We start from the raw sequence: 13731 nt of genomic DNA on the forward strand, positions 1-13731 counted from the left end.
CACTAGTTGTAAAGACATTAGCACCCTGTCATTAGGCTGCTCAATGCACCCGAACATTTGGCTGTGGGGGCTTGCTAATGGAAAACCAGATTGTTTTGCTGCTCTCAACATTAACAGACTGCATCCCTCTAAAACTTTATGTGAGTTTGACCTCAGTATCTTGCCCAACATTGTTCTGAACCAGTTTATTATTATATTTATCAATGAATCAGTAAGACTTTATTTGTAAAGCACTTTTCATCACTAATATTGTAGCACAGAGTGCTGTACTTAAAAATAATAATGGTAGTAATAAAATAGAATAAATCAAAAATACAAAAAATCCCCCCCCCCCATCCCCCAACCCCATGATGGAAGGTTAAGAACATGATATCAAAAATTAACCATCAATTAATAATAATAAAAAAGAAGTTGCTGGAGGTAAAATAAAATGTTAAAGCTCAAGATGGGAAATTAAGCTCACCAAAATAAAATAAATTAATAAGATAATAAAAGATTAAAGATTAAACCAGTAAAAGAAGCTAAGTTAAGTAAATACAGCAAAGTAAAACAGAATAAAATATTAAAATGCTGAGAGGTAATCTGTAAAAATCCCTGGAATAGGATGTTAATAATTAAATAAATAATTAAATAGTCCATAATAAATACATAAATAAATACAAATGAAAAAAAAAACTGAATTAATAATATGTTTATCTATAATAATTTAAAATACCTTTTAAAATTGGCTAAAATTTGAACTAGATAATAAGTAAATAAAGTATTATAGAATAAGTCTCAGTTGAAAACGAAACTTATTGTCTTCAAGATGACTTCCCAGCCCAGTTATCACAGTGCCCGTACCTCTGTAATGATGCTGTTTGTTGTTTCTGTACATATGTAAGCGTTTGATCTTAAGGGATAACACAGCCTTTCAAGCCATTCATTAGGGAGTGTTATGTTGCTTTTAGCTTCAGATATAGTTGCTTCCTAGCATTAAAAAAAAACTATAGCATTGACCTAGAAATGCTTTAAGATGGATGGTTCTCTGTTTTTAGGCCATTGCTCTGGCTTTCAGATATTGTACAGTGTTAGGAAACTTTTATTTTCTTAGATGTAAGCTACTTTGGTAAATATAAGCCTCGTCAATGGTTTTTCTAAGTCTGGATATTGGACAAAATCATACTAATTTTCAGAGAGCAAAAGAGTCAGAGTCATAGCCTATTTGTTTCCATCGTCCCATGAGACAAGGTATAAATAAATAAACAAGGTTTGGACCTCAGAGCCCGTTCAGAGACCAGACAGGTAGAGTAAAGTGTGATAGTGGATGGGCTTGTACTGCAAGGCTAATGAGGACGTGGGAAGACAAGGGTTAATGCACGTGGGAGGGAATGGCGGGATCTGAATAACAGAGGAGTTAATGAATGGCAAAAGCAGAGAGCAGATAGTAAATATGGCATCAGATATGTTTTTAAACTTTCCCCTGAGTCCAGTCCTGAGATGCCCCGGATGGCATCCCAACTTTTGACTTTGTTGCTGTTTCCAAAGATTCGTTAGAAATTACTGAGACGTATGAAGCTCTTTTTTCTATTACCCCTGGTTGATATATTTGACTTAAATTCTATATTTCCAATATCAATATTTAGTGCTCATATATTTCTGCTATGATATACTCTTGTACAGAAGAATCTAGATAAGTCAATAAGTTTTCTCTGCTGGGTAAGGGAGAGAGCTTTTGATCAAGTTAAATTTGAAGCTTATACTGAAATAGTCTCTCATCATAGGTTATTGATGTACTTATCAATAGGTACAGTGCTAGTCTTTAACTGGGTCATCATCCATATACAAGGTCAACTGCTGTGTTTGGTTAAGCAGATTTCATGGAAGACATTTGTGCAGGAGGTTGATGTGAGCCTTGGGGGTTTGGAGGCAGTACGAGGATTAGCGGCTCACAGCATTAGCTGGTAGGAGCTTCAACGGAAGCACACAGAGCTCAATGAAGCTCAAACTGGTAGCTCTTAAGCGGGTAGCTGACAAGAAACTAAAAATCAGTTTGGTAGTTCCTGTACATTGGTTACAGAAGACAACCCATCGAGTTATTTGGTACAGCACAGTGAAGGATATTGGAGTTGATCTGATTTAAATCAAATATAAATAACTTGGATTATAAACAGGAAAACCGCACAAAAATAACTCCTCAGGGTCAGTGTGCCCAACTGTTGTTCTTTGAGCTTACACATTCTTTATTTTAACATTCATGTCCATAATCAGCACAAACATGAGTTCAGGAAAGACAGTTTTTGACACAATCAAACAACATCACATCCAATCATAATTCAGTAAATCTAAAAGGAACAAAATACCATGTCAGTTGTCCGGAAGGCACGGTATAAGATTTGTTTCGTCATATAAAAGTGAGGTATGTTTAGCCAATCAAGTCTTCCAATCACAGAAAAGTTAACACATAAGTCCATCCATTATCTTGACCGCTTATCCCGTTAGGGGTCTCGGGGGCTGGAGCCTATCCCAGCTGGCTTCGGGTGGAAGGCAGGTACACCTTGGACAGGTTGCCAACCCATCACAGAGAGACAGACAACCATTCACGCACACACTCACACCTACTAGCAAATTAGAGTGATCCATCAACCTGGTGAGCATGTTTTTGGACTGTGGGAGGAAGCCGAAGTACCCAGAGAGAACCCATGCATGCACGGGGAGAACATGCAAACTCCAGACAGAAAGGGCCCTGACAGACCGGGGATTTGACCCAGAAACCTTCTATCTGTAAGGCAACAGCGCTACCCACTGCACCACCGTTCAGTCCTAACACATTAGTTCCCTTTTAAAATGGCTTTGCAGGTATAATAACAGAGGTAGTCTTCACATTGATTAATACTGAAATTCTTCTCATTTTTAATGATGAACAGATATCGTGGTGTAGTCCCAGCATTGAGCGTGCAACCTGCCCCTTTATTTCCTTTCTGTGTAGTTGTGGAGTGCCTTGTCAAAAACTGCCAGGAAGAAATCTGCGTCTTCCATCGTGATGCACATAGGAGGTTTGATGCGGAAAGTCTTGTATGGTGAGAAAAGAAAGAAAAGAGGGCAGATTATAGAGCACTACATCACACAGAGTAGAAACATGAAATACATGCAGTTTATTTTAACCTTTCAAAGCCAGTATGAGCAGACTGCTGGGGAGTCACTGTCTGATTTCTACTGCTGCACTTCACATCAAAACGTTCCTTTTTATGTCAAAAATTAATGAGCACTGCTGGAACACCCTTGATGGTCTTTCTAAATGGGCTTTAAATTCTGAACAAAAGGACCAAACAACAGTGAAAAAGTATTGTCCTTGTTTTCTTTAAGTGACCATTGAAAGCTTCCAGGTTAGTGATGTTACCTGTCCGTAGATTCCTCCTTTCCCTATCAGGATTCCCATATCCTTCACGTCCTCAAAGATCTCATTCATCCCCTCAGGAGGCAGCGGGTCTCTGGTGGCCTGAGGATGACACAGTTGAGGTAAAGTTTTAATATTGTTGAGTTGATTTGGAACAATACATCATTAATTTTTGAAGCCTTTGTGAGAAGTTGTGTGTGATTTCAGAAAGACAACATCCAGGTAGCCAAGATAAATACTTCTGTCTTTGTGACTGAAGCCTGAGCGATGAGGTTGAGTATATCATTATTTCTTGGGTGTTTTGAGACTCTCATGGATGTTTATCTGCTTGATGATCATTTTTCAGACTTTGGCTAATCTTTACGTCCATGTTTGCTGAGGTAATCATAAACTCTGAGATCATTCACTGTCCTCCTCAACCTAACTTTGTTTACTGCTTACACACCAGAGCCTTATGATGAAATACTTACAGGGTGTCACCGCTAAAACAGCATTTCAGACTATCAAACAGTAAAATAGAAAAAAATGTGCAATAAAGCAACGTCTAACAATTCATGAAGACATGTCACAAGCACAGGAGAACACCATCAGCAAAAAGGAACTTAGCAATTAACAACAATAGCCTTAACATCACTGGCATGGCAAGACATTTGCCAAACAGCACTGCAGCACTCTAAGAAATGTCAAGACCGAGTCATTAAAACTGAAATGACACCTTTTCACTTCATAATTTTGTTTAGTTAGTTCTATACTTGTTACATTTGCCTCCTTCGAAAAAAAAACATCAACAAAATATTACAGAAAATAAGCAGAACTCAGTCTGTTGTTCTCTCACTACAGCTGAGATTTTTGTGTTCACAAGTACGAACGGCCACTGCTGCTCCGGCTAATGGTTAACTGGGGCACTGCTGGACCATGCCCCCAAGGGGCAGAGCACAGGCACACATTGTTCAAACATGTGAGGGGATATTAGTGCTACTCTTGTTACAAAATCAGTACCTTGTCTTTGACCATTTCCACTCCAATCTGCAGGCCTTTCCCGCGGACATCGCCAATAATCTCATACTTGTCTCTTAGTTTCGCCATTTCAGTCATCAGATATGTGCCAACATTGAGACTTATCTGCTGAGCACCGTCCTCTTTGATCGTCTGTTGGTTAAAAAAACATTCATTTTAAATATCATTCAGTGAGCCTCTATGATGATGAAGGTTTTCAGATGCAGCTACAGCATTAATACATTTGTTAATCTCATACTTAACTCTTCCTAAAGAAAAAAGAACAATTCTTACATCAAGCACAGATGAAGCAATGGCACAAGCCACAGGATTTCCTCCAAAGGTGTTGAAATGAACCCCCTTGGCAAACGATGCAGCAATTTCTGAAAACATTAATTAAGAAGATCACATCTTTATTTGGTGACCTTTCAAAGTAAAAGCTCAGCCGAAGTTTTTCTTATTTTTCTATCTGGAAGTATTCAGGTTTTGTCACATTTATTCTCTGTACTGCTCGTAGAAACATCACAAAGTAGGATTTCAAAATAAGAGAGAAGGGTTTCATAATGATAACACAAGAAAACAGTGCAATCTTTAAGTTGAATTGGAGAGCTGCAGCAAGAATAACACAAGAAACAACCTGTGATCACACATCAAGTCACACCATAACTTTGACAACAAGAGCAACCCACACATCAGAAAGAAAGAGAGAAAGAGTGAGTGAAGGTTATGAGTGCCAGTCTATTTTCTCAGAGAGGTGTTAAGATTTGCACAGCTCCCACAGGTCTGCAGTATTACATTAATGAGCTTAACACTTGTGCTCTATAACTTTCTTTGCTAATCTTCGGCTGAGGGAAAGGCATCAAAACATTTCATCATTTTTAATCTTAAAATAAACACATTGTATAATCTTACCTGGTGTTGTGACAACAGCTCCCATTGGGTATCCATTTCCGATGCCCTTTGCCATGGTAACCATATCAGGGATGACGTCATGACCTTGGAAACCCCAGAAGTGAGTTCCTGTTCGACCAAATCCAGTTTGGACCTGTCAAGTTCAAAAAAGGTCCGTCTCTTTTACATGTCCAAAATTAACAGTTACTCAGAGACTCTTAGGCAATCTGTTAGCGCTTAGTGTGAGAATTTCTTGTTAAATGGCATTGTCACTCAGCATTTATTAGTATTTTGGCAACTTTTACCTCACTGCTTTGTTCTTAAATCTTTCAGCATTACTGTTGCATAAAGGCAGCCTTTTATGAGTAAAAGCTGTATAATCGTGATTGCACAGCTTACTGCTGTGGCTTTAGTTATGTAACTTTGGAATTTAACAAGGTTTTAGACACATTTTACCTCAGCTCAGCATCTAACAGCTCACAGACACCATCTCAAGGAAAATACTTAAAAGATGGCACCCTGCTGTGAATTTAGCTAACGCTCTGAATCCTACCTTGCCTATGTAAGCAGGTTTGTGCGACAAGTTACAATGCTAACCTAGCCATGTGAAAAGTAAGCTAGCTTTAAGACAGTGAAAACTCAGATTTTGGGCTCAACACCCCTGCAAACCCTTTTATCTTACTTCACCGCCTCTGCTCTTAGGTAACAAAATATAAGGTAGATCGCATAGGTGTAAAATAGCACACTATTATGACACATTCAATTTAATTTATTTGACAAGGAATGAAAACAAAAGCTATTTTTTCCAGCACATTTAACACTTGAAATAAATACAGATAATCACAAATGCAGTTTCGTTATCTCTTACCTACAATTAAATAACAATTTAAATCCTTGAAGTTCAAACTAGAGTAAACAAGGAATCTGTTCGTTTAAAGCATCATGATGCAGAAGTATTTTGAATCCATCAGTATATTTTAAATTGTGCACAGGAAACTCATTAAAAAAACATTTAGAACAGTAAATTGTGTACCTAACCTCATCAGCAATGCAGACCCCTCCTCTCTCCCTCACAAGTTTGTAAGCCTCCTTCAGGTAGTTTTTAGGATACTGCACAGCTCCTCCGACTCCCTGTACAAACATACAATTCAATTAAAGTCTCATTGTAGTTTCCACAACTACTCCTTATTCTGAACATGAGCAAACAATGAATACATGCTACAAATGACTAATTTAGTCACTAATGGTAGTGCACACATCAGGCATAAAGTTAATATTAAAGTGGTGAAGTAACAGATTAGCCCATACATGAACAAAATGTTGAACATTAAATACTCAAAAACAAGACAGAACCTGAATGGGCTCCCCAAAGAAAGCAGCGATTCGACTCGGGACACTCGTAGCAAAAGTCTCTTTTAGCTGTCCGATGTATTGATCATGTGCCATGCACTGACCTGTGGATTCAATAAAGAGAAGCCCTCCATATAGTAAACCAGTGCTGGCATTAACAGGTTAGTTTAAACGAGAGATACTTGGGGCACCGTTGGCCTAGTGGCCTACACATGCGCCCCAAATACAGAGGCCATAGTCCTCCCACTCTCTACTCCCCACATTTCCTGTATCTCTTCAGCTGTCCTATCCATTCAAGGCAAAAATGCCCAAAAATATAACTTTGAAATTAAATAAATAAGTAAACAGGAAATACAAAATAAATTTGTTAAAAGTTATGAATTGAGAAATAATTCAATAAGTTGTTCTTTTAACTTGTAAAGCACTGTGGCCAACAGTTGCAACTGTTGTTTTAAATGTGCTGTATAAATACAGTTGACTTGACTTGTTTATTTGCAGCCTTGATTCCTTTATGAGATTCCCCTCAGCAACATTGATAGTGTCTAATCTCACTTCCCTGTGCCACACAGCCACATGAAAGACACCGCCGCAGGGTTGTAATTTAATAATATTGATACTGCAGCCTAACGGTCATGTGTTCTGCAAACAGTGCTGAGTAGAAATAATACTGTAAAGTGCCGGGTAGGCTCGTCCGCAGATATGCAGAAGAAGAACATTTAGCTAACATTCCTAGAAATGCCTAAAGGCCATGAGAGGTAAATGATCAACTGTACGGGAGACTTTGAACTTTATACAAGCAATTAAACACTTCCTTTTTTAATTTGGGCATAACAGCTGACCTATTTAACTATCTTACTTTCAGTGCATGTTTTATATAAACAGCTTTTAGATGGCAACTTATTTAGATAAGTCAAGAGTAAATCAAGTATTTAGTCTTAAGAAGATGTACTTTTATGTACTTGGGTGTGGTGCAGATTGGACATTCAAATGCAAATAAAACAACAAGATAAAAACACACAGCCTAAAGCATCAGCTGTTATTTTGCCACCCGTATGATCATTAATCATTAATGATAGTTAATCTTTTTAAGGAGTATTGCAAAAAGGATCCTAGTGTTTAATCTCAGAGGCAACATTTCTTGTTTACCCCAGTTTTCAGGCAGCAGTGTGAGCATGTTGAACTGTGTGTGTGTTTGTGTACCTTGTGCACAGCTACAGTCTCTGATGGTCTGCACAGGAGAGTCTCTGCAGTGGCTTCCTCCCCACGGACCTCTGAACACATCAGGACACATGGTCTGTTAATCAGGCAGAAACCTAGTCAGCTGGGTCAACCTGATTCTGTCAGTCTCTTATATATCCAGCACAAAGAATCCCAATACAGTTTCCCCTCTCTCCTCTGCAAGATGCTTATTCTAACACGCAAATGTATCACTGGATGATAAAACTATTCTGTTATTGCACTATGTCGCATTATTCCATACATACATTAGTGCAGCCTAAGCCGTTGGCGATGGGGTATTTATATGCTGCGTTGGAAGTTAGACCCATGGTCTGTGGGCTCCCACCGTGGTACGATCCTCTGAAAGATAAAAAGCAATACAATCAGAACATTTTTAGACTTATCGATTGCAGAGAATCTAATTTGAAATATCACAATACACAAACAAGCGGGTACAAGAGGAGGTCATGAATACAAAGATGCACGAAAAATCTTATAATTCCTGATAAGAACACAAAATCATAAACTTTGTTGCTCACTCAGCTGTGTGTCTGCTATCTGTCACTGATAAAAGGATCCCTGTTTTTTACACTGATATGGGAGGGGCAAACCACTAAGAAATCTGTTACCAAGCTATATAACTGTTTAAGAAATAGTTTGTTATTTGAAGAACTGTTGTATGAGGTATTTGTCAACAGTAAGTGTATTACTCACAGAAGGAAGACCATCAACTGCCACGGATAGGGTCAACTGTAGCGTGTAATTTAGCTAATTTCAAGAGAACCCATCCAAATATAAATGTCGGTCTAAGTGTGCACTGTGTTTTGAATTTTTTCAGCCCCATCTTGCCATAACAAGCCCACTTGTCTTAGCAGTATTTACACACTGATCAGCTGTTTGGGGTAGACTTTTTAAAATTAGATAAATTATGTGGTGAAATCTGCACCCCTCTGCAGACAGCCTAGTACCCATACCAGTTTTCTCAACAAAGTGGCCAAGATGATCTGGATCCTGAGTAGTACACTTACTACTGACCTCAAACAACCTCACTTTAAAAACCTGCACTATTAAGCACTAGTTTAGCTCAGTTGGTAAAGCAGGCGCCCCATCTATATGATAGTCCTCACTTCACTAGGCATTGGATCTTTTCCTGGTCCTGACATGATTTGATGCATGTCTTCCCCCACTCCCTCCTCACATTTCCTGTCTCTCTCTTCAGGAACTCTCTCTTGAAGCCTCTTGTCTAATAAAAAGTCATACTTCTCACTTTTACATAATGCATTTCCAATAATAATACAATACAGTTTGCAACAAAAACAATACTTAGATTTTTTTGGTATACTTTTAACAGAACAATTAAGCTAAAAGGGAAGCCACTGTCTGTTAAAAATGTGAATAAATAAATAAATAAATAAATAAATAAAACAAGACCTGAAAGTGATGATATCAAAGTTGCCTGTGTGAAGTCGAGCCATCAACATAGCCAGGTCATTGGCTTCGGAGCCACTGTTGGTCAGATATACAACCTAGACAGGGAGTAACAGACCAGAAGACATTTCCGTTTTACTAATCAAGATTCCTGACATCTGGTGATCAAAATGAAATAAGCCACCTCAGTACCTTTAGAGGATCTGGCAAGTGGGATGCTAGTTTCTCACAGTACTCATGGAGAGTAGGATAGACATAGATATTTGTGGTGTGCCACAGTCTCCTCAACTGATGCTCTGCCGCTGCCGTCACTTTCCTGTATCCGGTAAAAGAACACCATTGAATAGTTGGAATGTTTTTCATTACAAACTTTGTACTAGGGCACAACATGCTATCCATGCAGCATAGAAACAAGGGCCTTACGGGTGACAGTGGCCCACACTGACAGTAGCCACACCAGCAAACAGATCCAGATATCTCTTCCCGTCTACATCCCACAGCCACTGCATGAACCCCTGGTGGATGAAGACTGGTTTCTTATAGAGAGTCACCTTCATTGTCATAGGGTTGCAATACAGTTTGCGGATTTCCATCATCCGCTCTTTGGACATACCCTGAAAAGAAACAAATATAGGAGGATCATTTTATTTTCCTACGGAAATGTGTGCCAGTAAAAGTTCTATTGTATATAAATTATTTTATGTCAATAACTATGAATAATTACTATAATTACTACTACAGACTACTGAATAGAGGATATTGCTTCACCGTGTATTCTTCTGGTTCAAAGTTGCATGGGGGCATCTCTGGGAGGTCTGATGGAGGGTATTTAAGTGCTGATTTCAGACATAATGCACCTGTTAAATAATTGCAATTGAAGGGTTAGTTATTGTGCATGCAGATTTGTCTTGCATGTATGTTATCAGCCTAGATCTGTCTGACACTTTAACCTCAATATGTTCACCTTAGACCCCATGTTGTGCAACGTGGGATACCAAACTGCCTGGTTGTAAAAAAAAACCAAAACAAGGTAGAAGGAGCCAAAACTAGCCTGAAACACTCAACTTTACAGAGGACACACGTGCACATGCAGTTAAATCAACATTGGGAGACGTTAACAAAGCTTGTTTGCTTTTTACTTAAGTTTTGTATTCAAGTATAACTCTGAGGGTACATAGCCCATTTGAAATAACTTGAGTAATTTCAAGACTACTGTAACGGGGTCTTTACAGGACTCCCTAAAAAGTCCATCAGACGGCTGCAGCTCATACAGAATGCTGCTGCTCGAGTCCTAACAAGGACCAAAAAAGTAGACCACATTACTCCAGTTCTTAGATCTCTACACTGGCTTCCTGTCTGTCAGAGAATAGACTTTAAAATCCTGCTGATGGTTTATAAAGCACTGAATGGTTTAGGCCCAAAATACATTGCTGATCTGCTACTACTTTATGAACCACCTCGACCCCTGAGGTCATCAGGTACTGGTCTGCTTTCAGTTCCTAGAGTCAGAACAAAACATGGTGAAGCAGCGTTTAGTCATTATGCACCACATATCTGGAACAAGCTCCCTGAAAGCTGTAGGTCTGCTCAAACTCTCACCTCTTTTAAATCAAAGATTAAGACTTATTTATTTACCTCTGCCTTCCTATCTTAGATTATTTTAACCCACTTTAAATTAAAATTTTAATGTAATTTTTAATATATTTCTAACTTTCCTTTTCTTTTCTGTTTTATCATATTTGTCATTTTAATTATGTTCTTTTATGCCTGTCTGAATGTCTCCAATGCTTTTAATGTGTTAATGTAAAGCACATTGAGTTGCCCTCGTGTATGAAATGCGCTATACAAATAAAGCTGCCTTGCCTTGCCTTGCCTTGCCTAATTTCAGTTTTATGCTGCATTATACTTTTACTTGAGAATTCAGAAGTACATTCTATACTCTTTACTCTGTTGCATGCATCTGGCTGATGGAGTAACTGTTTCCAGTACATGGCTAAGATTTAACAAGCAAACAAACCAAACATGTGATTTTCAAAAACACATTCACATGGAAATTAAATTGTAATTAAATTGTAATTTAAGGGGGTTATATTTTGTTACTTTTCCTAATCCTATAGACAGGAAAAAGGTTCTTTCATTCTAACTTCTTCCTAATTAACTCAATGATTGTATTACAGGAAAAGGACACACGCCAACGTTTGCTTTACCAGTTTTTAGATTAAGTTACATCAAACATTCTGTTTTTTTGATAAGTGACAGTGTTAACTTGGAGCTTTTAAACAACAGTTCTGTTTCTGAATTGTACCACCTGAAATGGATTATTTTTAGCCAACTGCGTAATGAGCTCCTGCCCTGGATTTTGTTCGTCCCCATGGTAACTCACCACTTGCCAAGTGGAATTTGGACAAACCGGGGAGAAAGCCAGACCGTCCCGTTCTAAGTACACAGCGGCCGCTTAGGCAAGAAACAACTTTCAACATGTTGAGAAGCGACAGAAAGCTCGCTGCTATCCCACTAACTTCTCCGTCTGACGCTCCGCTTCGTTCACTTTGCTTTGAAGACCCTGGGAGTGGCACAGGCGGCTCGCGCGCAGTCAATGACCCTGATACCACGAGAGCGCACCTCTGTATGGAAGACCAAGAGGGTCAAAATTCGCCTCTATCCAACGTCCAATACACGTCTCTAGTTATTTTGGTGTCAAGTTACACCTTTAGACCCTATAGGCATTTTATTGACTTCTGGTCTTCATAATTGTATTTTTGCATGACACATGTATGATCACCTAACAGCACTTACTGTATGTGAATTGAGTTAACATTGGGTATCCCATTAAAGCTGGGGTTGGTAGGAATGGTGTAAAAAAACGTGGCTTTATCCTGCTGGGTTTGGTGAAAAGGTCATAATGCCCATTGGTACTCATCGGTAAGTGTAATAATTTGAAACTATTGCGAAATCTCTGCGTTTTCCAATGCCTTTGTATCAAGCAATGTTACTATTCTCCTCGTTCCCGTTATGACGGACCAATCATAGCTGATCTCCAATCCTCTGTCCTGATTGGTTACAGCTAGGGTTGGTAGTCTCGGAAAACCAGCATGAATTTGAATGTAGCATTTCCTCATGACTGCGTCTAACCCCTCCCCTTCTCCCCTCGGAGCTCCTCCAAAACGACGCCCCGGCTCACATGCACGAGCGCCGCTGATTCACGACCATATGATGGTGACTGATTAAAAACTGGTCCTCACCAAAACATTATCATAGTGAAAGTTAAAAACACAAACAAACATGGCTGCTGTTAGTACTTACAACTGTCATGCTAGCATTATCCAGTTGTACCAGTGACACGTTATCAGGAGAAAAGTTATAACACATATAATACTGTAACAGCTGTACTGTTTGTTAACCGTGTTCACTGTAGATGTTCTTAATTCCTACAGTGTTGACAGTCAGTGAAGGCATCAGGACAGGTGTGCAGTGTGCAAGCCGGAGAGAGGAGAGACAAGAGAAGTTTTTCATTCATTCAAACATTGATTGTTGCTTTGTTGGTTGGCGTGATCACTGCCGACAGTGACCGGTTAGTAAAGCTCAACGTGTTCACGAATCGGCTCGTCATCCCTACAGCGTCCGGACGGACACTACAATACATCTTCATTTTCTGTAGGACTTACTAAATGTCATTAATTTTTTTGCTTGTCAGAGCCCCCGTGGTGAGAGCTTTTTAGACTGATCTGGACTACAGTCCTGAGCAAAGCACCTCATTGGGTCAGAGGGGACAGGCCCGTGGACGAGCGAGAGGGGCAGTAAATAGAGTCAGGGGAAGCAGAGGCAGGGGTAGGGGACTCGGAGTGCACGCCGGGGAAATGTGCGAGCAGGAGGCGGGCAGAACGGCAGGACGGGATTTGAATGGTTTAAAATTTTGGAACCCAAAAACAGTGATTGGTTGGTGTTTTCCCAGGTTTACTCCAGCTGTAGATAGCAGCTCTTTTTCACTCTTTTTTAATAACACATTATGTATTGATTGCCATCAGGACATAAAGATCATTTTAACCAGTATAACAAAAAGTGTATCTAAATCTGACTACCAACCCCAGCTTTAAGGGGCGGCCCCTACTACGTCCTCCAATTGGTTATGAGTCCGGCACCATCATGACTGCACACCTCGATCTGTGTTGGGGGGCTAAGAGGAAATCTGGTTTGGAGGGATAGTGTTGACATTCGAAGTCCCTCTCTCTGAACAGATGTTTACTCTGTGACTACCATCAGCAGCTTTAACATTGGGTATCCCATTAAATGTCGAATAAAAAGAAAAATTGAGACCCTTCAGCAGGGTACACATCTGCAATCTTACAGGATAAGTGCAGTATGTTGCATTTGTAAGAAAAAAAGTATATCAAAGAATGGAAATGAATCTGGCACATTTCACTTCTGCCTGTTGACACTGTGGCTAAAGCAAATTATTAATATTACTTTTAATA

General features: G+C 39.3%; 1 protein-coding gene across 3 annotated transcripts; it reads right to left on the reverse strand.

Annotated features, from left to right (window-relative positions):
- Nucleotides 1–2176: 2176 nt before the first annotated feature.
- LOC117831041 (alanine--glyoxylate aminotransferase 2, mitochondrial-like) lies at nucleotides 2177–11864 on the reverse strand. 3 transcript variants are annotated; one of them, XM_034709504.1, is made up of 14 exons: nucleotides 11779–11864; nucleotides 10028–10116; nucleotides 9683–9873; nucleotides 9452–9575; nucleotides 9263–9357; nucleotides 8098–8191; nucleotides 7814–7907; nucleotides 6617–6717; nucleotides 6302–6394; nucleotides 5285–5417; nucleotides 4667–4755; nucleotides 4376–4525; nucleotides 3380–3478; nucleotides 2177–3051 (listed from the first exon to the last, which is right to left on the reverse strand). In XM_034709504.1, exons 2-14 carry the CDS (start codon nucleotides 10061–10063, stop codon nucleotides 2950–2952), a joined length of 1401 nt encoding a protein of 466 aa, XP_034565395.1. In that variant the 5' UTR covers nucleotides 10064–10116; nucleotides 11779–11864; the 3' UTR covers nucleotides 2177–2949. The 3 variants fall into 3 exon arrangements, with proteins under 3 accessions (XP_034565395.1, XP_034565393.1, XP_034565394.1); XM_034709502.1 differs by having other exon boundaries at nucleotides 11643–11824; XM_034709503.1 differs by lacking the exon at nucleotides 11779–11864 and adding an exon at nucleotides 11568–11656.
- Nucleotides 11865–13731: the final 1867 nt, after the last annotated feature.

The sequence above is a fragment of the Notolabrus celidotus genome, chromosome 19 (genome assembly GCF_009762535.1).
Source record: "Notolabrus celidotus isolate fNotCel1 chromosome 19, fNotCel1.pri, whole genome shotgun sequence".
In the NCBI taxonomy this organism is placed as follows: Eukaryota; Metazoa; Chordata; class Actinopteri; order Labriformes; family Labridae; genus Notolabrus; species Notolabrus celidotus.

Excerpts from the sequence above, each read along its gene's own strand:
- LOC117831041 (XM_034709502.1), bottom strand. The coding sequence starts at position 11,739 with ATGTTGAAAGTTGTTTCTTGCCTAAGCGGCCGCTGTGTACTTAGAACG. Across the intron at positions 9,358-9,451 it reads ACTTGCCAGATCCTCTAAAG|GTTGTATATCTGACCAACAG; the intron begins GTACTGAGGTGG and ends CTCCCTGTCTAG. Across the intron at positions 6,718-7,813 it reads AGACTGTAGCTGTGCACAAG|GTCAGTGCATGGCACATGAT; the intron begins GTACACAAACAC and ends TTGAATCCACAG.